The 24,284-nt window shown below is 32.3% G+C and overlaps 3 protein-coding genes across 5 annotated transcripts; all 3 read right to left on the reverse strand.

The window, feature by feature from the left end:
- Nucleotides 1-1,012: 1,012 nt before the first annotated feature.
- Nucleotides 1,013-7,102, reverse strand: LOC115712974 (coiled-coil domain-containing protein SCD2). 3 transcript variants are annotated; one of them, XR_009687245.1, is made up of 18 exons: nucleotides 6,548-7,102; nucleotides 5,954-6,117; nucleotides 5,786-5,861; nucleotides 5,621-5,662; nucleotides 5,487-5,549; nucleotides 5,280-5,329; nucleotides 5,159-5,186; nucleotides 4,915-4,989; nucleotides 4,360-4,470; nucleotides 4,221-4,281; nucleotides 3,730-3,846; nucleotides 3,093-3,214; nucleotides 2,877-2,946; nucleotides 2,175-2,222; nucleotides 1,958-1,998; nucleotides 1,575-1,701; nucleotides 1,250-1,484; nucleotides 1,013-1,208 (listed from the first exon to the last, which is right to left on the reverse strand). XR_009687245.1 is itself a non-coding variant. In XM_030641420.2 (17 exons), exons 1-17 carry the CDS (start codon nucleotides 6,902-6,904, stop codon nucleotides 1,363-1,365), a joined length of 1,668 nt encoding a protein of 555 aa, XP_030497280.2. In that variant the 5' UTR covers nucleotides 6,905-7,102; the 3' UTR covers nucleotides 1,013-1,362. The 3 variants fall into 3 exon arrangements, 2 of the variants coding, with proteins under 2 accessions (XP_030497280.2, XP_030497279.2); XM_030641420.2 differs by having other exon boundaries at nucleotides 1,013-1,484; nucleotides 2,175-2,216; XM_030641419.2 differs by having other exon boundaries at nucleotides 1,013-1,484.
- A 6,600-nt stretch (nucleotides 7,103-13,702) lies between these two features.
- LOC115714746 (protein NETWORKED 3A) lies at nucleotides 13,703-14,670 on the reverse strand. Its single transcript, XM_030643503.2, has 2 exons — nucleotides 14,496-14,670; nucleotides 13,703-14,396 (listed from the first exon to the last, which is right to left on the reverse strand). Exons 1-2 carry the CDS (start codon nucleotides 14,635-14,637, stop codon nucleotides 13,828-13,830), a joined length of 711 nt encoding a protein of 236 aa, XP_030499363.2. The 5' UTR covers nucleotides 14,638-14,670; the 3' UTR covers nucleotides 13,703-13,827.
- Nucleotides 14,671-15,757: 1,087 nt separating this feature from the next.
- On the reverse strand, nucleotides 15,758-21,985 carry LOC115712688 (RNA polymerase II C-terminal domain phosphatase-like 3). The gene is made up of 12 exons (XM_030641017.2): nucleotides 20,796-21,985; nucleotides 20,501-20,633; nucleotides 20,352-20,407; nucleotides 20,203-20,263; nucleotides 18,692-20,113; nucleotides 17,893-18,552; nucleotides 17,646-17,792; nucleotides 17,295-17,563; nucleotides 17,077-17,188; nucleotides 16,735-16,992; nucleotides 16,605-16,651; nucleotides 15,758-16,505 (listed from the first exon to the last, which is right to left on the reverse strand). Exons 1-12 carry the CDS (start codon nucleotides 21,488-21,490, stop codon nucleotides 16,433-16,435), a joined length of 3,933 nt encoding a protein of 1,310 aa, XP_030496877.2. The 5' UTR covers nucleotides 21,491-21,985; the 3' UTR covers nucleotides 15,758-16,432.
- Nucleotides 21,986-24,284: the final 2,299 nt, after the last annotated feature.

Here is a 24,284-nt window from a genome sequence, read left to right on the forward strand (position 1 = left end):
AAGATTCCATCAAAACGACAAGATTTTTATTTTTAGGCGCAAAATACAACTTTTTTTAAAAAAAATCAAAATATGCATACTTCATTATATAGAATCAGCTATCGAAATAGCTTGTAAACCAACAAGGACAATCCCCCACTAAAGATACGACCAAGATAAGAACCCGAATAGCGAGCTAACCCGCTTAGTTCTCGGATCCTTTAACAAAAGAATTGAAACAATAGTGAGATTTTGAAGAATTCTCCTACAATCATCAATGACAAGACCATAAGGGGAAGAAATAGAAACAAAATTAGTAGTGTGAATCACCCCTTCACAGTTAGAGAATGAGCTTAAATCCGTCCTGAGATCAGCCCAGCTGCATCTCTCTCTTTGATCTAGATCAATACTTCCTTCAACCCAACCGCTTCTGCCATGTGAGGATCCACCTTCCCCATTCAAACCTCAGCCAAAGCCTCCACCAGCTGACCTTGCGAGTCCTGAGCCACTCACCCCAGCCCAAACCGAGGTTCTGAACCAAATAAAGCAGCGTCACAATTAACCTTGATGTTATTTCCTTCGAACCTATCACAATCAGAGCTTTTATTATTCCAAACAAGCTCATTCCTCGCACACCAAATAGACCAACAGATCATGTAGATTTTCTCAATCAAATCTGCAGAAATAGAGAAAGAGAGTGCACCAACCTCCAAACGAGAGCCACCCATCCAAGGAAAAACCCACAACAATCTTTGTTAACCATTGTCGAGCAAAATTCAACAAGACAATGAAACAGTCTCCCTAACCGAATGACAAACAAGACAATCCTCAGTTATTAGTACTCTTCTACTAGACAACCGAGTTGGAGAACCATAAGATTTTAATCGTTAGGTGCATAATAAGACCATGGTGAGCTTATGGACCAGGGCGGGCTTAAGATTTTGATTTTTGATTAATTCTTGAAAAGTAAAATTAATAATAATGATGATTGCATCATTTAAAACACTGAACTTAATGGCGACAATAAATGGAATTACAAAATTATGTGTATGCGTCATTTTACACATGTGGTTTTCCATCAAAATCGATTTTGTATAGTATAAGCATGTCAATTAAGATAAAGCGATTTACACTGCCTACTGTAAAGTAACATAAATTAGAGAACTAAAAGAAACGACACACAACGTATATGAGCCACACTCTCACTCAACACCAAGCACAATTCATCATAATTCGTGCTAATTTATAAATAAGCATTTCATTTTCCTTGTAGTACTTTCTTGCGTATAATAAGCGACCCTTAAGGGGTAGTAACGTGGTGATAGGCAAAAACGCTATAAACAGATGCCAGAAAGAAAAGAACTACGTATGATAATGAGACTGTCATTGGACAGTAGATTTTGGTGCAATAGTAGAAGTGGAATCCTGATCGATTTCTTTGCGAGACGCTTCCCAGAGTCGGTGCTCGATCCCCAATTTTCTGAGCTCCATTAAACCTTGCTCAACTGATCAACAACATCCACAATTACCAATAAGCAAAATAAATAAATACATAGAGATAAAAGTTGGAGAAGGGGGGCCATAATTCTAAGTACCATCAACAGCATCATGTGAGGTTGGTGAGTGTGCACTGCGGTTTATCCAAAATTGAAGTCTTTCTTTGGCGATTTCCTGCTCAATACCATGAACTTGGGCCCTTCTCCAGAAATATGTAAGCCATGCCTGTACAACAATTTATTTAATAATGTAGCTATCATCTCTTAATGCGGTTAAAGAAAGAAAAAAAGAACCAATATTGAACAAGTAGAGATGTTTAGCCAAAATCCATTGTTAATCACTCGATACTTCTGACAGAGGAGTATCACTGACACTGTGATACTAATTGCTTGAGGATGCACGTCTACTCTAATAAATGTCAAGAGCAACCTCCAAACCAAATGACATGCTAATGGAGATACAATTAAAGGAAATGTCATACCTCCTTGAAAAGAACATCCTCTGACTCCTCCGGGCTCAACTCTGCAAGAATATTGATATCAATATCATACCAGTGCTCATGATGTCAATCATTATAATGCATTGAACCATTAACTTCAAAGGATTAAAAATAGAGAATGTAACCTCCCCTACTCCCTATGTGTAGTCAGAGACAGAAAGAAGAAACAGAAGTATTCAATAATAACAATATGACTTACCAATTGCCTCCATAAATTTTGGATCACCAGGTGATTTGAAATCTGAAACTAAATGAGACAAGAGTATTATGAAAAACATCAAAGACCTATAACTTGAAGATCTGGACAAACAAAATGGTAAAAAGTCCAGTGTTTCCTAACAGATTTTGCATACATCAAATAGAAGAATTATCAGTAAACAATGGTCTACATAATAAACAGTATAAACTATATTTCTGGGTGTAGTTGATGAAAGAATAAATAAATATTTCAGACTTCTTTCCCACCATTTTTTTTTTTCTTTTCTTTTTTTGGCCCTGGCAGTTCGACCTGGAGACCACCCAGTGGAACCAAGGATTTTGAGTCTGTGGAGACTCAAACCTTGGAACAAATGCCTACCAACACTTTTCATCACTCCTTAACACTAGACCACCCACCAATATTGACCCACAAATGAAAGAACAACAAATACTAGCAATACATCCCATTTTAATATGTAAACAACTGTCTCCACAACGTGGTGTACATAATTTAATAGTTCAGCAGCTGACTGTTTTGGACCATTAATTTTTCACTTTGAGAGATAAAATTGTTTCAATAATTTGACAAGAATTGAAGACAGCCAATTCAAGTAACCAAGAGACTCCACAACCAGTAATGACAAGTATTTGTCAATCTCTATTTGCTGTAAACATAAAGTGTCTCTAGGTGACAAAATCAAACCTGAAATGGATAATCGAGCAGAATTTGGGCGACGCTGCTGGGCCAATGCAAGCACAATAGCATCCTCAACCTTCAAGTTGCAAACATAAGATATATTACAGGAACAGAAACTATAAAGCACAACAATAAATCAGATCAACTCATGCTCGCTACAGAAGAATGAAGCAGACGAAGCCTCAATTGAAGTTGAGTTCATATCAGTCGAGTAAAATAAACCTTTAAGGAAGCAAGTTCCTTCAGTCCCATTTCAACTGAAAGCATACTCTCAATGTTTCCTTCTCCAGTTAGATCATTCCAATCCTGAACAAGCTTGATTCTCTTCTCAGGATCATTACCACCTACTCAACAAAGAATTAAGGTCACCATAATTTCAAAGCAAAGGCATATAAATAAATAAATTTATATATATGAGGAGCTTTTTCGGGGGAGCATCACTTTTTTTTACTCCTACCGTAGGGCCTTTCCTATTTTTCGTACTTAAAGAAATTATATGCCAATTTTGTAATACAACGTTGTATATTAATGTTATAATAGGCCTCATGTCTGTTTTCGAGAAATTCTGAATATTTTACGGCGTCGAAAATAAAGTTCAAAAAAATTTGTTGCACGTGTGTATAAAATAAAAGAGGCATGTCTGGAACTGAATGTTTGAATCTTATTTTTAGCACCATAAATTATTCAGAATTTCCCCAAAACCGACAGGATGCCTAGTGTAACTATAATGTACACCATAATATAAAAAAATTAGTTTATAATTTCTCTATATACCAAAAACAAGAAATGCCCCTATGGTAGGAGCAAAAAGATGCTCTCACCAAAGAATTTTCCTATATACAAAATGATTGGCACTTGCCCTTTTCTCGACTTTCCTCCTTGGCCTTTTGTCCTGCAGAAACAACAACTTCAAATGGAAGAGGAGCTAATGAAGACCAATGTTCATACTTTGTCACAGCTATATCTGCACATATCCCTGCAAATCATAGAACAAATTATGTCTAGATGGTTAATCAAATGCCATCTGACTTCCATAAATAATAAACAAAATTAAATAGACAAAATGTAGGAAGCTGCAGCAATTTGTAAACATAAGTCAGGATCACTTTGATATGAACTTGAAAAGCTGTGCAACCACTCAAGTATGAAGATGTTTTAAACACCTCTTATTGGATTCAAAATAACAAACAAGAGTAAGCCCTAATGAAGACAAATGTCAGGAAAATAATTACTAATGGTTATGTTACCATAACTATTCATGAACCATGTACTAAATAACAAAATGTTACGAAAAGAAAAATAAGATTCAATCACCAATACAAGTTATAGAAAAACGTATCATTAGCTTACCATATTTTGAAGCTAAGCCCCAGTAGCGAGCAAGCCAACACCTCTTGAGAACTACTTCTTCCTGATTTTTTTATAAAATAAATTAAGTAATCAATTTGTACATAAATTTAAGGCTCTAAGAAGTTATGTTAATACACACCATCTCTTTCTGAGTCAATATCATTCTTTGTGTCATTGATCGAAGAGCTTTTACTTCAGATTCAGCTCCACTAAGCTGTTGTACAACTGCTTCCTTCGCATCTTTTGCATTCTGACCCATAAAAGAAATGGACGACCAGTATTAGTAAATAATGATCGACCCATTTAAACCCATACTTTTCTCAAATTATGAAAATCCCCTTTGACAAGCTGTTTAATGAGTAACTGTAAAAGTTAACGTATCTGTTCACTTCTAGTAAGAGACTATTATTCTCATTAAATATATTTTTTTTAAACGGGTTAAAAAAAGAAAACAATGAATCATGCTGCATGGCACTTATAACTTATTACTGCAACCGTGCAATGTTCACTTATAAGGTTAAATATGTGTGACTTATCATCAGATTGGATATACTTATGAGCATACAATATGCAAACTAAATCAAGCATAATTTACAACAATAATTTGAAATTATTTTTTAACATTTAGTGGATGTCTATCAGTTCTCATTTCAGTTCTGCTGCATATATAAAAGATAAATGGTAGCATACTCACTCCAAGTTCAGAACGCAGGGAAGAAATTTCCTTATCTACTCCACCCTTTGACTGTTTTGCATCCTTAAGTGCAGCCTGTGGTAGCCATAATTTTCCATATTCCAAACATCTTAGTTTCAATTTAACAAGAAATGACATAAATTCAATACATCTACATCAAGTTTAATTGACTGCATGTGATACTAAACTAGGTAAATAAATTACAAGGAAGCCATCATGTTCATGACAATCTAAGTTCAAATACCTCTCTTTGACGCAATGCTGCTTCCTTCCTGCAAATTAATGATGGTGGAGGTGATCACAGGTTCAAGTAGAAGGAAAAGGGGATGCACATAGGTTATTTTAAATAGAAATCTTCAACTTACCTGCTCAAAAGTTTAGCTTCCAAGGATACGCCTTCCCCCAGTGCAGCAACCTGACGACTCGCAAACAAGTAGCAAGATTCATATGTTGGTTCTGAAGCAGTTATATATTGTGGTATATAAATTGTTTATTAAAACAAGATGCCCAAGACCTGTAAAATCCAATGACTTTAGAGATTAGAATGTAAAAAATAAAAAAAACTTAGTTACCTGTTTTTCAAGTTCCCGAACCCTGGCCTCTGCTTCCTCACATTTATCTTCCTCAGTTCTAAGCTGTACAAGTGCCAGATATCATTAAGCAAAACAACAATTTTATCAAGCAAAAAGTGAATAAACTCTCTCACCTTGTCAAGAATATTTTCATTTTCTTCTTGCAGCATATCAAGCTGCATGGTCAAGGGGCAATTTCAGTTAGTAACATCTTTAAAAGGAAGCAAAATAAAAAACTCGGTAGAAAATAAGAAAAATGCAGCCCATGTGAAAATAAAAAGTTGAGAAAGAACACATACTTCATCACGAAGTACAGATGCCCCACGCTGATCTCCAGAATCTTTCGCGCTATAGGGTCCTGAATCTGAAAAAAGTCTGAAGTTCACACCTATGAGTCATTCACTGTTTTATCTTATATCGCCAATCATTTCATGTTAATTCCAATGAGTGAACTAAGTTTGGTTTACCTATGTTTACTGTTTTTGGCGGGAGGCTCCAATGGTGGCATAGAAACCGCAGTCCTTAGAGATGTTTTTGGGGGTACCATGGGCGCTGGAGCTGTACGAACTGATTGCCTTCCAGTTGAGGTGGATCGTACAGATGTAGTTTCTTCTACAAAGTTCCGAGCCAACTAATTAAATAGGAGAAAATTCAATTAGCTTTCGACTTCAAGCTCCATGTTCTTCGTATAACTACATGGATTCATATATAGAAAAAGAATCCTATCTAGCTTCATTGATGACATCACAAATTTACCAAATCTGCTTAATTTCCATTTACCATATGAATGTTTACACAAATGTATTCCAGTTGTTCTAATAATGAAAAAAAATCATTAGATTCTATGAATATCCGATCTCACATTTGCCAAAATTAAAATAAGTTCAATTAAGGATCTCCGCTTAAAATTCTCTTCAACAACATTGAAACCGATCTCTCCGAATTTCGACCAATTAACTCATGGCTCCACACATTGCGAGTCTTGTAGATATATTAGAGCTCAAATGTTGCCTGTGTTAACTAAAAAGAAAATTCTAGGAAGCTTAGTATAGTAAGTTTACCGCTGGAGAAGGAGATCGAGTTGTCTTCGAAGTCGGAATCGATGATTTAGCACCATTGTTGACATTCCTGGAGAGAGCAAGCGGTGGAGGAGCACTGTAACGAAATCCTAGGTCACCATCGTCGTCATCGTCGTCGTCGGCCGTCTGGGAGGCCATGACCTGAGCAAGGCGCTGAGCAGCAGCTTTGGCGGCGAAGTTCTGAGTGCGCTTAATGTTGGAGATCCCTGAGGAAGAGGAAGATCGAACATGGCGATTACGCGACGGTGACATTACCGGAGAGGAGTTTCCAGTGGTGGAATTGGACTCGCTGCTCCATTGACGAGCATAGACGGGGCTATCGGTTCGTCTTTGGTCCATAGTAGGAATGGAGTGAGTGAGAGAGAGAGAGAGAGGGGGGGGTTGGAAATGGCCTAGATCGGCGAGCAAGAGCGAGACATGGACGCTGAAACAACTGCGAGTGTTCGGAGAAGACGCTCACCTCATAGACGACACTTGACTGTGATTTGAGTGGTGATTGTCTTTCCTTTCGATATTTTTTGTTATTTCTAAACTACCCTTATATTTCATTAAATTTTTCCAAACCACCCTCAAATACAAATAATTAATATGGTAAATACTATTTTAGAATTTGTATTTTACAAAAGTTACTGATTGCACACTCTCTTTTGTTAAATGACAAATAAACCCTTTATTTTTAAAATGGTAAAAATAGACCATGAACTGATTTTTTGTCAAAATAAAATTTAATAATAATCCGATCTTAAAGTGTTTTGACAAAACTGTTTATATTTTCTGTATCTATTCGTATTTTTAAGTTGGTTATATTAAAAGAAAATTATCAAAAATTAAGCTCAGGGTCCTATTTGTAATATTTTGAAAAATACAGTATTTATTTTGTCATTCAAAACAGAAGGTCCAATTAATAACTTTTACAAAACACAGATTCCAAAATAATATTTATCCTAATTAATACTATTTTTTATTTATTTTTATTTAGATGAAATACCATTTTTTTCTATTTAATTATTCACTTTCTTTCCAAAATAAACATACGCTTTGTTTGGTTTGGTAGAGTGGATGATAAGATTGAGAATTTATTTTTAAAAATTTTATTTACATTCCAAAAATTTTTAAAGACATCACATTTTAATAATTTTTATTTTATATAAAATTTATATTATTAAGTTTTTTTAATTTTTTTTTCTAATTTATATTCTTAGAAACTATATCTATCAAATAAAAATAAACTATATTTTAAATATTATGACAAAAAAATTAAAATAAAAAATTATATAAAATTTTATTAAAAAATAATTATATACATGATTTAGAAAAAAAAATATAAAAATAAAATCATAATTAACATAAAATAATGTAAGAAAAAACATTTAAAAAAAATATTAAGAGTAATTTTTAAAAATTATTTAACTAAGTTTATTTTTTTTTTAATAATGGGGTGTATTTATCATTTTATGGGGAGCAAATAGAACTCTCCTTAGTTTAAAAAAAAAAAATTAGTAATTTGCAGCGAAACCCCTTATGTTTAAATTTTTATACACTTAACCCTCTTATCTTTTTTTTTTATGGCAAAACTCCCTTAAGTTTACTTTTTTTTTCAAATTTAAGGTTTCAGTTAGATAGATATTGCCGTTAAATATCAACAGAATTACTACTGTATCGACTTTGAGGTTTTACTGTTACATATACACAAGTGTACATAGTGGTCATTCAATTGATATTTAACGATAATATTTAACTGGCGTGTCAAATTTGTAAAGAAAAATAAACTTAAGGGGATTTTGCCTCTAAAAAATATAAAAAGATTAAGTGTATAAAAATTAAAACATAAAAGTGTTTCGTCGTAAATTACTCTAAAAAATACTACTTTTTTCTTTATTTCCTATTATTACCGACAAAAAAAAACAAGATGATCGTCTCGAAAGTAACAACAACTAGGATAAACAAATATGTAAAGATAAAATATAGCCCACTTACTAAAGAAATATACTTCATGGAGATGGAGTATATAAATTTATCTATATATATAGGCTAATTAGGATTTTTGCCCCCTGAACTTTGACATGTACCAAATCATGTCCCTTGAACTTTTAAGGCCATTGAAAATGCCCCCTAAACTATTGAGATTGTTGGATTTAAGGACTTTTGTCTAATTTTATTCAATTTTACTATTTCAATGATTGTTTATGTACTAAACCATGTTCCCCAGACTTTGATATCTACCAAATCATACCTTTCGAACTTTGCCATGCACTAAATTATGCCCCCTGAACTTTCATCCATGTTAGACATTTTTACTAAAATTAGAAAAAAGTCCTTAAATCCAACAATCTCAATAGTTCATGAAGCATTAATTTTCAATGACCTTAAAAGTTCAGAAGGCGTGATTTGGTACAGGTCTAAGTTCAGGGGCAAAATCACTTCAAATAGATTTTTCTATTCTCTCTTTGATTCTCTCATTTTTATAATTTTTAATTTTATTTTATTATTTTTTCTAATATTTTATTAAAAAAAATTGAATTAAGCTTACTAAATTTTACTTTCTAATATTTTATTGAAAAAAAATCAACCTTAAACTAACGTACAAGTTATATATATATATATAAACTAGCAAAAATTACGTGCGAGGCACGTATACTAAATTTTATGCTAGTTTTTTTCTATGTTATTTAAAAGTGATACAATAAAAAATTAAAGAAAAATATTATTAGTTATTAGGTGAAATTATTATTATGTGTATCTAAATATTATAATTTATAATGTTGTCAATTAAAAGTGAATACCGAATGCAATATATTAGTGTTTAAGAAAGCTTTGATGATTTAAATATGTTCTTAAGTTAATCCAAAAATAAATTAAAAATTGATGTTCCAATACTTAAAGAAACATTATTTAAATGTGTGTAAGATAAAAAGAAAATTAAAAATCAATCTCTAAATTATTGATAATTGAAGATAGCATTTGTCTAAAAATTGTAGATAAGAAAACTAATGATAGTCATTGGTGGATTTCAATCTTCCTTTGCTTCGATAGTGTAATTTTTGTATTTTGCACTTTTTCATTCTAGCCGGGTCCGCATATATGTGGATTGTCTATTTTTTAAAAGATTGATAATACATATAAAAAGAGGTAGTGTCGACAAAAAGAAGAAACCATGTTTAACATAAAGCGATAGTATTCTATAACAAAATACTATTAAATTATTAAAATAAAACTCTATACGATTAAAATTTCATATTTATCTTTATTCAAAAAGAAAAAAAAATTGATAAAAAATTTCTATTATTTGAATTTCTCATAAACCATTTTATTTTTAATAATAAACCATTTTATTTTTAATATAAATAAAAAGTCACCCATGAATTTCTCATAAACCAAGAATTTTGTTATATAGACACACTTTATATAGAATAGATATAAATTTTTAATATTATTAATTATTTAATAATAATTTGTTTTAAAAAAAAAATCTACCTAATTACTTGCCTCGTATATTGCATTTAAAAAAATTATTTTTAAAATATTTGTGAGATATTTTAAAAATATCTATCACTCTAAAATTTTGCCAAAGCCTCTTATTTATATTCCAAAAATATCTATTATTCTTAAAATTTTGTAAGATAATTATATTTTGTACGGTCATCATTTTTTATCAATGAATAAATATGTGATTAGAGTTTTTTGGAAACAACGAGTCTTCTTCTTTCATTGCTAATAATGGTTTTCATCAGAATATTTTATGCGTGATCTATTATAATTGAGATGATGTAGTGATAATAGAGTTGAAGTAATGGTCTATATGTTTCTCTTATTTTTTTCTTATGTGGCAAAGTATACATTCTTGTATTTTGTAGAGTCATCATTTTTTATCAATGAATAAATATGTGATTAGAGTTTTTTGGAAACGAGTCTTCTTCTTCCGTTGCTAATAATAGTTTTCATCAGAATATTTTATGTGTAATCTATTATAAATGAGATGATGTAGAGTTGAAGTAATGTGCTATATGTTTCTCTTATTTTTTTTTCTTATGTGTCAAAGTATACATTCTTATACATTAGTGTATCTTCAGTAAAGTTGCTCTTTAGAATATTATTATAATTAATATATTATTTATCTCAAATTAATGTTTAGGTAGAACAATATAACTATATATTTTTAGAAATATTTTAAATTTGTATATTATATGATCATAAACTCTTTTTTTTTTTAAATAAATAAATAAAACTCTTTTAATCATGAATAGTGTTTGTGTTCTAAATTGTCAAATTTTCATTGTAAGGATTTATCAAATAATTTATTAAAGTAAATTATAAAATTGTCTTACACATATATAATTTTTCGTATCTCTTATTCTTTTTGTCATTTTTAACTTAATTTTATTAATTTTTATGTTATCTATCAAATTGTCACTTTGAATGTAGTGACGACTACAAATGAGATACAGTGATGAAAGTAGTTTTGTTATCATATGATTATATCTCTTTCAATTTCAATTTTTAATCTTTTATTTACTATAATATTTGAAGATAACTTTTTTATTAAATGATTATAAAAAATTAAATTAAATAAGTTAATTAAAAATATATACTATTTGAATTTAAATTTGATTATTAGATACAATTTTATCTATTTTTTCATTATTAATTAATAAATTTTATTTGGTATTTTTATTTTTTTTTAAAAAAAAATATATTCTAGATTCACTTTATATATAAAAGTGATCAATGGTAAACTTATTTGATTTGTTTTATGTATAGAGCAAATCTATTAGAAAATACAGTAATTAATGACAACGAGTTTGAATATAGTGATGACTACAAATAAGATGATGTGATGACAACAGTTTTAAAATCATATGATAAACTTTTCATAGAGTCGTCAATAATTATAATTTTTTTGTATTTCAATTTAATTAATTTAAAGGAAATACATATATTATTAAAAAAATAACTGTATAATAATATCTATCTATAATTAATTAAAATAATTAAAAAAATTTAAGATCTACCATATTAATTAGGAAAATCACCCCATATACTATTTTTTTTTTAATTTTTTACGGTTTGGGTTGCTCTGGTAATTACTATGTGGGTTGCTATGTGGATTTGACTTTGAGTTGCAATTTAGGTTGTTTCATTGGCTGCTAGGTGGGTTGCTATGTGGATTTCTATAAAAATACAAAAAACAAAAAAAAAAAACAAAAACAAAAAAAGAAACTGGTTTGTATTGTCAAAATAAAAAAATCTCTATTAATTATTAAGAGTAAAAAAAATTAGAAGAATAGTTACCCATATTATTAAATAAATATATAAAATATTATCAAAATTTGAAATTGAATATAATTTTATAATTTAATTATGACTAAATAAAAAATAAGCACACACAAAACGCGGTTTGTTTACTAGTTTAATATAAAAGCATCTTTAATGGAGATACAAATATAGGTGTTCATCAAACCGCTCAAACCGGCCGCAATGCACCACACCGCAAAAAAATGCAGTTTGAAATTCTTTGCGGTGCGGTCGCGGTTTGAATTTTTCCTAAACCGCGCGGTGCGGTGCGGTTTGCGGTTTTGAATTATTAATATGCGGTTCAAATCGCACCGCACCGCATATTATAAAAATACCAATTTTTATATTTATTTAGGTCAAATATGTGAAGGCCCAACCTAAGCCCACTAATTATTGCATTGTTGAAACTTGAATTTTTTTTTTTCATATTTATTTTCAAGCCTTATGGTATTTTTGCAAGTGTTGCTCAAACTTTGTTGTATTTGTGATAGTTTAATTGTTTAATGATAGTCCAAACCGCAAAACCGCATAAACCGCACCGCACCGCACCATTTTTTGCGGTGCGGTTTTTGCGGTTTTTTAGTTTCGCGGTGCGGGTGCAGTTTGAGAAATTGAAAAAATCGCATGTGCGGGTTAGTTTGAAAAAATAGTCAAAAACCGCACCACCCGCACCGCGAACACCCCGGGATACAAATATAAAATACAGTTCATTTTGTTAAAAGTCTACTCTAATAGTGTATCAAATTATAATGCAAATATATCACTTAACAAAAAGTGATTCAAATTTAGATGACATTATAGTATGATGCAAAATTTACATCACAATAAATATTATGTTTTTATATTTAAAAAATTATCCAAAATGACTTGTTTTTGATCTAATTATCAAAAATCACTTTTCTTTCTCTCCTTCTATATCTCTTTCTTATTTCTTTCTCTTCTCTCAAATTTTAAAAATAATATCTGATCACGTCGTTATTTAGATGAGTCTAAAAAAAATATCATTGTGATCTACTTTTCAATGTGAATATTTCAAGATGTGGGAAGCATATGCTTTTTTTCGCTATTTCCAGAAAAAAAATCATTTAGTTACTAATATAGTGATTAATTACTATTTTATAATTTTTTTAAATCATAGTAAAAATTTATTTTAGAATTTTATTAATTAAATTATTTTATATTATACGATAACTAATTAGTTTTCAAAATAATAAAAATGTGTATAAAATAATCAGTATATAAAATAATCGGTATATAAAAGTAGTAACATGTTATATTATATTGCAACTCATTAATTTTGAAAACATTTTTTAAGGTTACCTAAATATATTTTAAATTATAACCAACCATAATATAACTTAAAAATAACTAATTAATTAGTTACTAAGAAGCATACTAATAAATTTTTAGAGAATAACCAAAATATATATATGATATAAAAATAAATCTTTTTATATAGAAGTAACTAATTAATTTTTTATCAACACTATTAGTAACAAAAAAGTTACTTTAAAAATGCAGGAAAAAAAAGACCAAAAAATATTACAAAACGTCAAAAATGTTAGATTTGGCTGATGTGGCGTGTCAATAATAGTAGTAACGTTATTATTCTAAATTAGATGCAAAAAATGTATATTATTATAAATTTGAAAAAAATATAATAATTGTTAAAAAGAAAAATATTTAGTTAAAACTTGAAAAGAAAAAAAAAAGTTTGATCAATTTTGATAACTTTTAGACTTATGGGACTTGTTTGCAATTTAAATTTCTTTCAATGCGGTATCATTTTACGTGATAAAAGATCAATATAGTCCAACTACTACTTACTATTAGGCTAGCATCTTATTAAAACATAATAAGAATAGTGATTATTAACACCATTTATTATTGCCAACAAAACCAACCACCATTACATATGAATACTAAAATTGTTTTATGAATATAGATCTCATCAGAAAATGAGATCATAATTAACGAGTGCATCCAATAAGCTTTCCAAAGAAAAAGGACTTGGAACAATGTGACTGATGATGATGAGATTGTAAGTGGTTTTGTGTTGCCAAACAAGCCTTTAGAGCCCTATTCTCTTCCATTAACCTCTTTACCTGTGAACTAAGCTCCTTTATTCTCTCTCTTTTCTTCTCATTTCTTCTGATTAACTCATCTTGCTGACGCAAATGTTCCTCTATCATTTCACATACCTCTTTCCCTCTCCACATTTTATCATCACCACCACCATTTATTATTTCTAAATCGTAAAAATTCTCTTCATGACTTATAAAAGTCTTTCCCATATCATCGTACTTCTTGTGATGAATTTGTCTCAAGGACTTAATCATTGATCTTGGACGTTGAAAATTGTAATGATAATCATGAGATTGATGAGATCTAATAATAAGTGAGTCGTACCTTTCAGCCAGCCAACGGTAAGAGTTATGCAACTCATTCAGTACTTTTATAAGCTGAGGCCTTTTCTTTGGGAAAGAGTCTCCATCTTCGTCAATTATACTTACCATTGTTTTTATATTCTCATCCAATTCTGCATGTACAAGAAAAGTATATATTGAGTTATTAACCCTTTGGTTGGTTGTTGATGATAATGACCATATGGAATGAGTAAAGTATAAAAATAAAAAACCTGTTAGAGTTGTGTGAAGCCAAAGAGATGAATGGCGATTACTATAGCTGGTGTCACGAGAGCACCACCACCATGGCATTGACAAAGCTATATGATCACCCTTATTATTATCCTCTTCTTCTTTCTTCTCTAATTTTACCATTTTATTGCTTTGTACAAACAAAAAATTAACTCCTCCATCTTCATTAATTAGAATTTTCCCATCATCTCCTTAATTGAGGGATTTCGAACGTTATGTAATTTGTAGTGTTTGACTTCTTTTAAAATTCAAATATTTTTTCCTTTCCATTTTTGGGATATTTGCTGCTCATTAGAGGAGCGGGAAACTAGCAACCTCTATTCTCTTTGAATCGTAAGAATTGTGTTTTGAATTGAATGAGAGCCACAATTTCATATTTATCCTACAATTATTTACTACCATTACATTAGATGATTAATAGTTAAGTGTGGTCACAATTCGCAAACTCAACCAAGTAAGGGCACTAGTCTTTTGCTTTGAAAGCCCAAATAAAGACTAATTTACATATAAAAAAATTTTAAAAAAATTACATCATATAAAAATACTTCAACACAGAAAAATCTATTTTTATAAAAAATATACCTCTTCAGTAAAAATAATAAGCAAATTTTTTGTTGTTTTATAGTTTATTTATAATGGTATTATAATTATCATAAATTTATTTTTTTAATCATGTTTTATTATTTTATAGCTTATTTTGTTACTTTTTAGTTATTTTTTTATTTTTTTGCTAAACAAAATATATTTTTATAATTTTAAAACTTTACAAACATACTTTTATACTTAAAAATTTTAAAACATAAAATCATAAAATCATAAATAATATATATATATATATTTATATAAAAAGAGTATATTTAAAAATTCTCCAAATGAGAAGGGTGGTCCTCTATACATTAGTGGCCCTTTGCGTGGCACAAGTTTCACCAAAGGCGAAAAGGATTTCGTGGACAGTAAAGTAAATATCTACTTCAAATACAGAACTCTGATCTTATTATAAGGTCAAAGGAATGTGTTCAGTCTGTCCGTAAATACGAAAAGGAGAAAAAGAATTGTCTGACGTTATGGAATTTTAAATACTTGTGCTGACGAGGACAGTTGCCAAAATCTGCAACTATAAATTTGTCATATCATGTTTCTTCTATAATATTTTTTAATCTTATTGGAACTTGAGGATAACCCAAAGCTTTTCGTATTATCGTTGGTCGTAAAACATGATTACACTTGCAACTGACAAAATATGAAGTATAAACAATTCTTAATGAATCAGCATAAACACCCATCCACCCACTTTTTTTTTTCCTTTTCTTCTTCAAAATTAAAATCGGTCGCAATCAAGTGCCCATTAAAAAGATTAAGGTCAACGATAGAAAATTAGCAATAGAGTAATCAAAAATGCCAATAAACAACTATCCCCAAATGATTCAACCCAATTATGTAGAAAATTTTGGTGTAAACCCAAAAATACCACCCCATATAGCTTTCATTTTATGTGCACATCTTTTCTCAATTAAGATTTTAGTTGGGTTTCTTGCCGTTAAGTTTATTCAAATTTCTTAGCTCGAATTTTTTTCAATCCCAAAACTTTTCAAGCACGCAAGGAATGAAATACTTGGCTTAGCCACGTGCCTGATCTCTCTCTCTCTCTCTCCCTCTGCCTCTCTCTCTCTGTCTCTCTCTCTCTCTCTCTCTCTCTCTCTCTCTCTCTCTCTCTCTCTCTCTCTCTCTCTCTCTCTCTCTCTGATGGATTTCATTAGTAGCCGATGGGCCACATTGGGTGGGGAAAGTGAAATTGAAAAGTTGAGCAATCAGTTTTAGGTGCAATCCCATCCCACCTACCCACCATATGACTTGAAAACCCATCCTAACTCCAATCCAGTGTGATTTTGAAGTCCATTTTTAATTTTACCAAAACAAATTAGGTTGGTGATGGTTTAATGGCAAAGTCTTGCTCATTTGCTCTCCGATAAAGCAAAGCCGATGCCTCTACCCTGATTTTGGTAAAGGAAAAAGGAAAAGAGACAACTATGTCAAATCCATGATCCAAAAGCAATTAACAAAAATAAAAGTCAATATTTGAGATATCTTACCAGCCAGGATGGACGGCAAATCTTCCATTAGATATAGCCCAATTCACCTGCTCAAGAGTTAATGCCATATTCAAACTCCATAAACGCACCAAAGATCGACATATAATAATAGGACATTAACAATGTTTACCTTATCAGTCCCGGGAGAATTGGCCACTACATGGGTAACCTGGTCATCTATCTGCGTAGTGCATACCGCACCGAACTGCTCAGCAGTTTGCCACAAAGGATGTAAGTGAGGATTAACCTCACTAACAGGAAACACTCTACTAAATACTATTCGGCAGCCAGACAAAATCTTTCGCTGCTCTGATGCTAGAATATTTCTAACATCTGCTTCATCTAGTGAGTGATGGCTAAAAAAATTCTGATGGATTCTCTCAATAACCTGTAAGAGAAAAGACAGATTAGTAAAAATTCAAACAGGCAGGCATTTGTAAAAAGCCTAGGCAGATTTCTATGGTAGTCTCACCCCCAAAGAGGACGCTAGTGTTCCATCTTCTGGTCTTTCATCATGGTCAATCTCCAAAAGAGAAGGACCTGGAAGACCGAATTGGCGTCTACTACAGGGAAAGAATGTATACCTGCAAGACATACACAAAAACCAATCACAAACTGCTAGGGGAACAACAAAAATAAGAAAGAAAAAGAGGCAAATGCAACATTTGCATCTAATAAAAGCATTGTTACCTTTCTACAGCTATCAAGTTTAATTTGTTATGCGGCCAGACCCTCACAGAATCATCAATAATTACAACAGAAGATTCCATACCCAAAACTCCTTCCAAATCTTTACTTCTTGGAACCCTCTCATCACCATCTATAAATTCCCCATCATCACCCCTAGAAATAACTCGTCCAGCAAATAAGAGCCCCTTTGGGTCAAGCACTTTTGCCATCTCTGTAGCATATAGTTTGTTCCCCATGGTGTAAAGATGCATCTCATATAGCTTACTGGCCTGAATTCCAGGGGAAAAAATGACTAAGTACTTCAAGTTGAAGTCAAGCAAATAATATCAAACACACTATAAATTAAACAACCTTTTCTAAAAAATTCCAGACCCCGGGCCTCAGTTTGGTCCACATTCCCATATGAGGGAAACGAAACAAATGTCTATATGGTTTTTCACGATCTTGTTCCTCTTTCTTTCTCAAAATCTCCTCATGCACTGGATCTACTTCCACAAACTAAGAAAGGGAAACATAGTTATAACATAATTGAAGGCCAAGAATTGAAATAAAACAATCTTCCATGGAACAACTCAAAATTGCAAACACATGAGATCACCTTGGCTGAATTAAGAAGAGTGTGATCTAAATCCAAGACAAGGCACAGCTTGCGGGCCTCAAACATCTTCTTCTGTTCGTCTAATCTTCTAGTCCTCTCTCTCTGGATTGCAGCTTTTTGCTTGTCATCATATCCTTCAAATAGATGTTCAACATCTCCCCACGTGTTAGGTGCACGAGAAGAACCTGCCACAGCTGCTGCTTCAAGAGTTGCACGAGAGGGAGCTGCCACAGCTGTTGTTTCAGAAGTTGAAATGCCACTCCCCTGATCCTCACTCTTCGTAGAAACATCTTTCACATCCCTTTTTTCTGGTTTGACTGACACTGGTTGCGAAGTGAGACTCTGAGAAACAATAACCGGACTTGTAGATGCATTTGACACTGACAGGAGATCAGCAATATTTCTGAGATTCTTGGTAAATTGTCCAGCAATATCAGGGCGTTCAGCTGATTGAGAGGAGACTGCCTTCTGATCAGCTCGACCCTCCTGCATTTGGCTATTTGAATTGTCCTTATTTCCTGGATTATTTGACACTGAGGGAATAGTAGTTTTTAGTTGTTCATTCCCCAGGCTCCCATTTTTCTGAAGTGAAATGCCATGGAGAACACGACGTGGGTCTCTGGGTTTCATACGGATTTTTCCCAAATCTTCATGCGGGCTCTGTAATATATACACAATGGTTTTAACTACAAATGATAAGGGAATCTAACAAAAAGTAAAACAAGAAATTATTAGCACAAATTAAACCCTATCTTGGCCAATATGTAAACAACATAACAATTAACTAGTATGCTCTCACCATTGGAGCTACTTGTGAAGTAACTGAAAGTGATGCCGCTGGTGTCTGCAAAATCCCAGTCTTAGAAGAAGCAAGGTTCACTAAAGGAGCTACTCCCAGGATTGAATTTGGGCTCGAAGAATGAATATTATTTTGTACATGATCTGGTTTGAGCTGAGTTTCTGATACTAATAGCTGTTGTTGCTGTTGCTGTTGCTGTTGCCCAAGTTTAATAATGTTGAGTAACATTGTCGGATTAACAACTATATCCTTCAGTAAGTCGGGTAAAGAAGTTGTAGTACTCGTACTTGTAACTGGCACCAGCTCTTTAGCCATATTTGGGCCATTCGTTGCATGATCATTCCCCATATATGATTTTCTAGGATCGACTTCAGCACCCTCTGTTGACTGACTTTTATTTGCGAACTGTGGACCTATGAAACCATTGTCTTCTATCCAGCCCCCTAGTCCAGACACACTTTTAACATCACCAACAGTTCCAGCATTCTTAAATGAATTTCTTTGCCTTTTGAATGAAGAACCATCCAAATGTGCCTCATCCGCAACCTTTTGCTTTCTTGAGCTTGTTGGTTCAACATATTCGACTTTAGGTGCATTACGCACTGCAGCCACAGGTCTTTGATTGAGATCCAAAGCACCCGAATCTGAATTTGCAAATCGAAGCCTAGGATCTCTACTCTTTGCAAAGGCTTTCATGCTTGAACTAGAAGCAGAACTTGCAGATAGAGCATTTTTAGCAACAATTGGTCCTTGCATGCTGGAACTACTCACAGCAGTATAAGAAGAGACCTCTGAAGGTCTCAACATCGGCATACTTGTATTTCTTAAACTACTACCAGATACAGAGCTCGTGACCTCCATATTAGTATCATCATTCTCCTCATTGCCATCTTCTGAAGGGGTTGGGCTTGGAAGCCTGTCACTCATTAGAAAGGAGCTCCCACCAAACTTTTGTTGATAAGTAGAAACAGCTTTGACAGCATCAGTTTCATAACGGCGAATTCTAGAATCATCGGTCCCTAGAGTCATTTTAGATGTAGCAGGCCCAGGTTTAACAACTACATCCCCAACACCCAATGATTTAAGGACTGAAAAGGTAGTTGGTGCCTCTCGAGTAGGCGAAGGAAGACTATCTTCATCGTGATCCTTGTGAAGATCTAAGAGGGGAACAAGAAGGCCCCTGCTCTTAAATGCAGATACTCCTCCTGATCTCATTTCCAGGGAGGTAATCGGGTTAGCATGGGCCACAGAAGTAACATCAGAACTGACAGTCTTACAATTAACATCAGAAGGCAGCTCAGAAGTTGTCAATCCATAAATGGCATTTTTAGTATTATCACTTGTATTCTTGAAATCTATTTCCTGAACCCCGTTAACAATCTCTCGCTCTTTCAGTTTATCACTTGCTGCCATGAGCTCTATCTGTGAAAAAGAAAGCAACAATGTTGTCAACTGTCAACGCTAGAATGAAAAAAAGAAAATGATCCTGAAGTACTTTCATGCGTTCTCACCTCCTTCATCCATTTCGGGGAGACGACAGGAGGATCAGAGTTCTTTACAAAACAAAGTAACCTGACATTGCAACAATTAATTGGTTAATAAACTCAGCATTTCAAAATAATCAATCAGAAAAATTAGGGAAAGCATCTATAGTCGATACCTAGATAAAGTGTCCTTATTATGATCTTTTTTGTTCTGGTCCATAGAACAAAAAACCTGCAAGTTACAAGCAATTGAAACATTACATTATTTTTTTCAACCATTACAACATGTAACATAAATACTCAGCTGAATGTTCGATTGCCTTACAGAGTTGACAATTTGAATAGCAGTGAACGAAATGTCAATAATAACATCCTTAGCTGGAGAACTGTACTTTGAAAGAACTTCTCTTAAGCTCTCCAAAGTGTTATGCAGCCGGGAGCAAGCCTGCTCAAATGATCTACAGCAAATAAAATGAAGCCAAAATTACACACAAAACAACGTTGATTCAACTATTTCCACTAAGTATTTGAAATTGGGCAGTCATCTCATTCACTCTCACCAATTCACCAAACATTCAAAGTACAAGCCTTTATTTATTTGTGTTCTTTTTGTTACTTACTTCTCAGTATTAGTCACATTAACACTCTCCAGATCTTCCCGAATCAAGTTTATTCGCTTCTCCAACTCATTGTGCATGGAATCAATAGTCACTAAGTCATTAATTTGGGTAGCATCACAGTTCAATACAGCACCATCTTTGGATTCTTGAGCAGGGTTCGACTCCTCCAAATCAATCTCACCCTCCTCTAGTTCCCCTTCTTCCTTCTCCATATCGTCATCACTATCATCAATCACAACTTTATCCACTTCTTTGACATTATTCTTTTCCGCCGGCGTAGACGATGATAGTTTAGAGTTTTGGTCAGAATCAACATCCATTACAAAAATATCATCGAGACTTTTGTTCTGAACGGCCTGTGCCCAGGCAAGATTATACAAACCCGTATTATTAAACCCCTTATATCCCTGGTATTGAAACAGATCACGCATCGTCCAACCCCTAGCACTCTCACCACCACCACCTCCTTTAGTTTTCGATTCTTTAAGATTCAAATCAACCGGAACTGCAGCAGCACCACCACCATCACCACCAGCCTCTTGCTTTTTGAAATCTTCTTCACTGATCTCTTCCACAGAGGCTGAATCTGAAATTTCACCTTCTTCTACATCTTCTATTTTCCCCATTTCACTTAAAAAACCTTCAATCTCTTTAATTTTAATCCACTCGACGGATTTAGATCCAAAATCAACCATAAATTTTTAGTATATTTCTTACACAGTACAATCAGCAAAAAAACAGATATTCATGTACTCGATGTACCAACAACAACAACAAAATTAGGTTTCTTGATTTCTCTTTTCTTTCGGTCTCTCTTTTGCCCAGAGACCCAAAATTAGGTCGACAAATTAATCGATGATAACAGATGAAACATTAATAGCAATTAATTTTCTCAGATCAGATCCGTTTGGCTGAGAGGAAAAGCTCGAACCAAATTTTAAATCGTAATTCTTTGAATCGACACCAAAAAAAGTAATAATAATCAGAGACGATTGAGAATGAGAGACATATAGAAGTTCGGGTGAGTTTTATTATATAAATATATTAAATAATAACACAAGAAGAAGCGAATCTAATACGCCAAAGACTTTGAATCTGGACCGTCCACGTCAGCGATCCGGCAAAAAAAATAAAAAGTGGGACTATTTTATTTGTTAAAAGCTTTAATGGGCACAACACAACTTGCACTAGCACTAGCGCTACACTGGGACTAGAAATAGTAAAAGTATGAACGGAAATAGCCTTAGAAACTGTACTTGTGAAACGTATCTCTTTGTAGTGTGGTGTGGGAGTACTTGAATATTCTATCACAAATTCACAATCTAATAATCTATTTATGTTTATCGAAATTTTATACATGGTAACATGGTATTTTTTTTTATTATTATTATTTTGTAGAAGATATAATCTCATGATTCTCAACATTGTATTAAACTATATTTTTTGTGATCCGCACTTATATAAATAGTGACTATGTCCATTCTGATACGGTTCAAGATTGGTGAGCAAAAAATAGTCACCATCTTGAGGGGAAATATTATAGATATTGTCTCACATGAATAAATAATAAAGTATTACTCATTACTAATTGATTTTGAGATAGAATCTCATAATTCTTAACATTTTGGGCATGTTTGATGCATGGGATAAATGTTTGGAATTAGATTAAATTATCCAATTTCACATTTGGATAAAATTGAAATTTAAAGATTCGTTTAGTACATCGTATTATACTATATTATATTACTATATTATATTTAGTTATATTTTTAGATTTTATTTTTAATCTAATAATTTTGTATTGCATTGCCTAATCAGGCAAGGGCATAGCCTAACACCCATATGTCACATTATCACATCACTCACAACCCCAAATCAACTTGAGACTGAGAGAGTCCCTTACAAATAGCTTCTCAACCGGGGCCTGGCCATCCTTTGTTTGCGGTCGACGTTTTGGCAAAGTTTGTCCGTCGACAGCTGAATGTTTCGATCTGGTTCGATTCATGGTCGCATTTGCAAACGTTTTCCTGTGGGCCGACATTTTTAAGGAATGTCATTAAAGGTAATAAATTTTATTTATTTTATTTTATTTTTTAATATTATATTTATAATGATAATTTTATTTTTTAAAATATGTCTTACAAAATAACTACCATATACTATAGTTTTACTCAAAAGGGTAATCTAGTTAATTTAAACATTCCGATTACGTTTCTTAATAAATTAAATAAGATAAATCACTATCATTTCATTTCCAATTAGTTTTAGTAAACAATATATTATAAATATTGATTTGTTATAAAATAATATAGAATTATATAAAATAAGTAAGAAGAAAAGAAGAAGAAGATGAAGAGAGAAAAAAAAAGTGAATGAGAATTTCTGAGTTGTTTATTCCAATGGGGTGAACCCCTATTTATACAAATACAAGAGTGAAATAGTAAGAAACTAAGAAAAAGGAAAACTAAGAAAAAGAGGAATGTTGATTACAATTAATGGTAATAAATAAAAGATTTGGACATCCACATAATTATTAATATTTATAACACTCTCCCTTGGATGTCCATAATAACTGTCTTATTAAAAATCTTGCTGAAAACTTGATCAAATGAAAAAGAGTATAGTGTAAACTAACTCTTCCTCATTTAGACATTTGTGGAGATCTTCTAATCGACGAATTTCGATCTTGTCTGCCATCTTCTCAAATGTTGATGTTGGTAATAACTTTGTGAATAAGTTTGCAAGATTGACACTTGATTGAATATGTTGAACACCAATATGCATTTTCTTGAAGCGTATAAAGAAGAATTTGGTGAAATGTGTTCTAACTCTATCTCCTTCAATGTACCTCCTTTTAGTTGAGCGATGCAAGCAGTATTATCCATAGAGAATTGCTTGGGTTGATACTTCTTTATTGAGTGCAATCTATATGTTTCCCGAATATGCTATGTCAATGATCTCACTCACACACATTCTCTACTTGCTTCATAAAATGCAAGTATGTTAACATGATTTATAGTTGCCTCGTTAAAAACCTTGCCAGAAAAACTCAGTGGGACAAAATCTGAGCTAGGAAAAAAGAGTACAATATATATTTCATATTCATAACTATTTGCAAGTTGCCTCGTTAAAAACCTTGCCAGGAAAACCCAGTGAGACAAAACCTGAGCTAAGGGAAAAAGAGTGCAACATGAATATGTCTCCCCCTCATGCATATATGATCCGCAATTCTTTTGGTGATAATAAATCTCATAAGATTATTGTTATCACTTTTAAAATATCACCATATACAATCTTTGATCATATATTTTCTATAACTCTTCCAGAGTATGTATGGACTTCTAAATTATAGATGAGGGGTTCGTGGAACATTAGTCTTTATCCAACTAATTGTATCATTCATGTGTGTACACAATTTTGTTCATACTAAAATTTAAAATTTCAAGTAGATATGAACATAACACATTAATGGTACTATAAATTTTCATT

The sequence above is a fragment of the Cannabis sativa genome, chromosome 4 (genome assembly GCF_029168945.1).
Source record: "Cannabis sativa cultivar Pink pepper isolate KNU-18-1 chromosome 4, ASM2916894v1, whole genome shotgun sequence".
In the NCBI taxonomy this organism is placed as follows: Eukaryota; Viridiplantae; Streptophyta; class Magnoliopsida; order Rosales; family Cannabaceae; genus Cannabis; species Cannabis sativa.

Excerpts from the sequence above, each read along its gene's own strand:
- LOC115712974 (XM_030641419.2), bottom strand. The coding sequence starts at position 6,904 with ATGGACCAAAGACGAACCGATAGCCCCGTCTATGCTCGTCAATGGAGC. Across the intron at positions 2,947-3,092 it reads AGGAACTTGCTTCCTTAAAG|GTTGAGGATGCTATTGTGCT; the intron begins GTTTATTTTACT and ends TGCAACTTGAAG. Across the intron at positions 1,485-1,574 it reads CTCACATGATGCTGTTGATG|TTGAGCAAGGTTTAATGGAG; the intron begins GTACTTAGAATT and ends GTTGTTGATCAG.
- LOC115714746 (XM_030643503.2), bottom strand. The coding sequence starts at position 14,637 with ATGGTAAAATTAGAGAAGAAAGAAGAAGAGGATAATAATAAGGGTGAT. Across the intron at positions 14,397-14,495 it reads GCTTCACACAACTCTAACAG|AATTGGATGAGAATATAAAA; the intron begins GTTTTTTATTTT and ends TTGTACATGCAG.
- LOC115712688 (XM_030641017.2), bottom strand. The coding sequence starts at position 21,490 with ATGGTTGATTTTGGATCTAAATCCGTCGAGTGGATTAAAATTAAAGAG. Across the intron at positions 20,634-20,795 it reads AATGTGACTAATACTGAGAA|ATCATTTGAGCAGGCTTGCT; the intron begins GTAAGTAACAAA and ends TATTTGCTGTAG. Across the intron at positions 17,564-17,645 it reads TCTGGAATTTTTTAGAAAAG|GCCAGTAAGCTATATGAGAT; the intron begins GTTGTTTAATTT and ends CCTGGAATTCAG.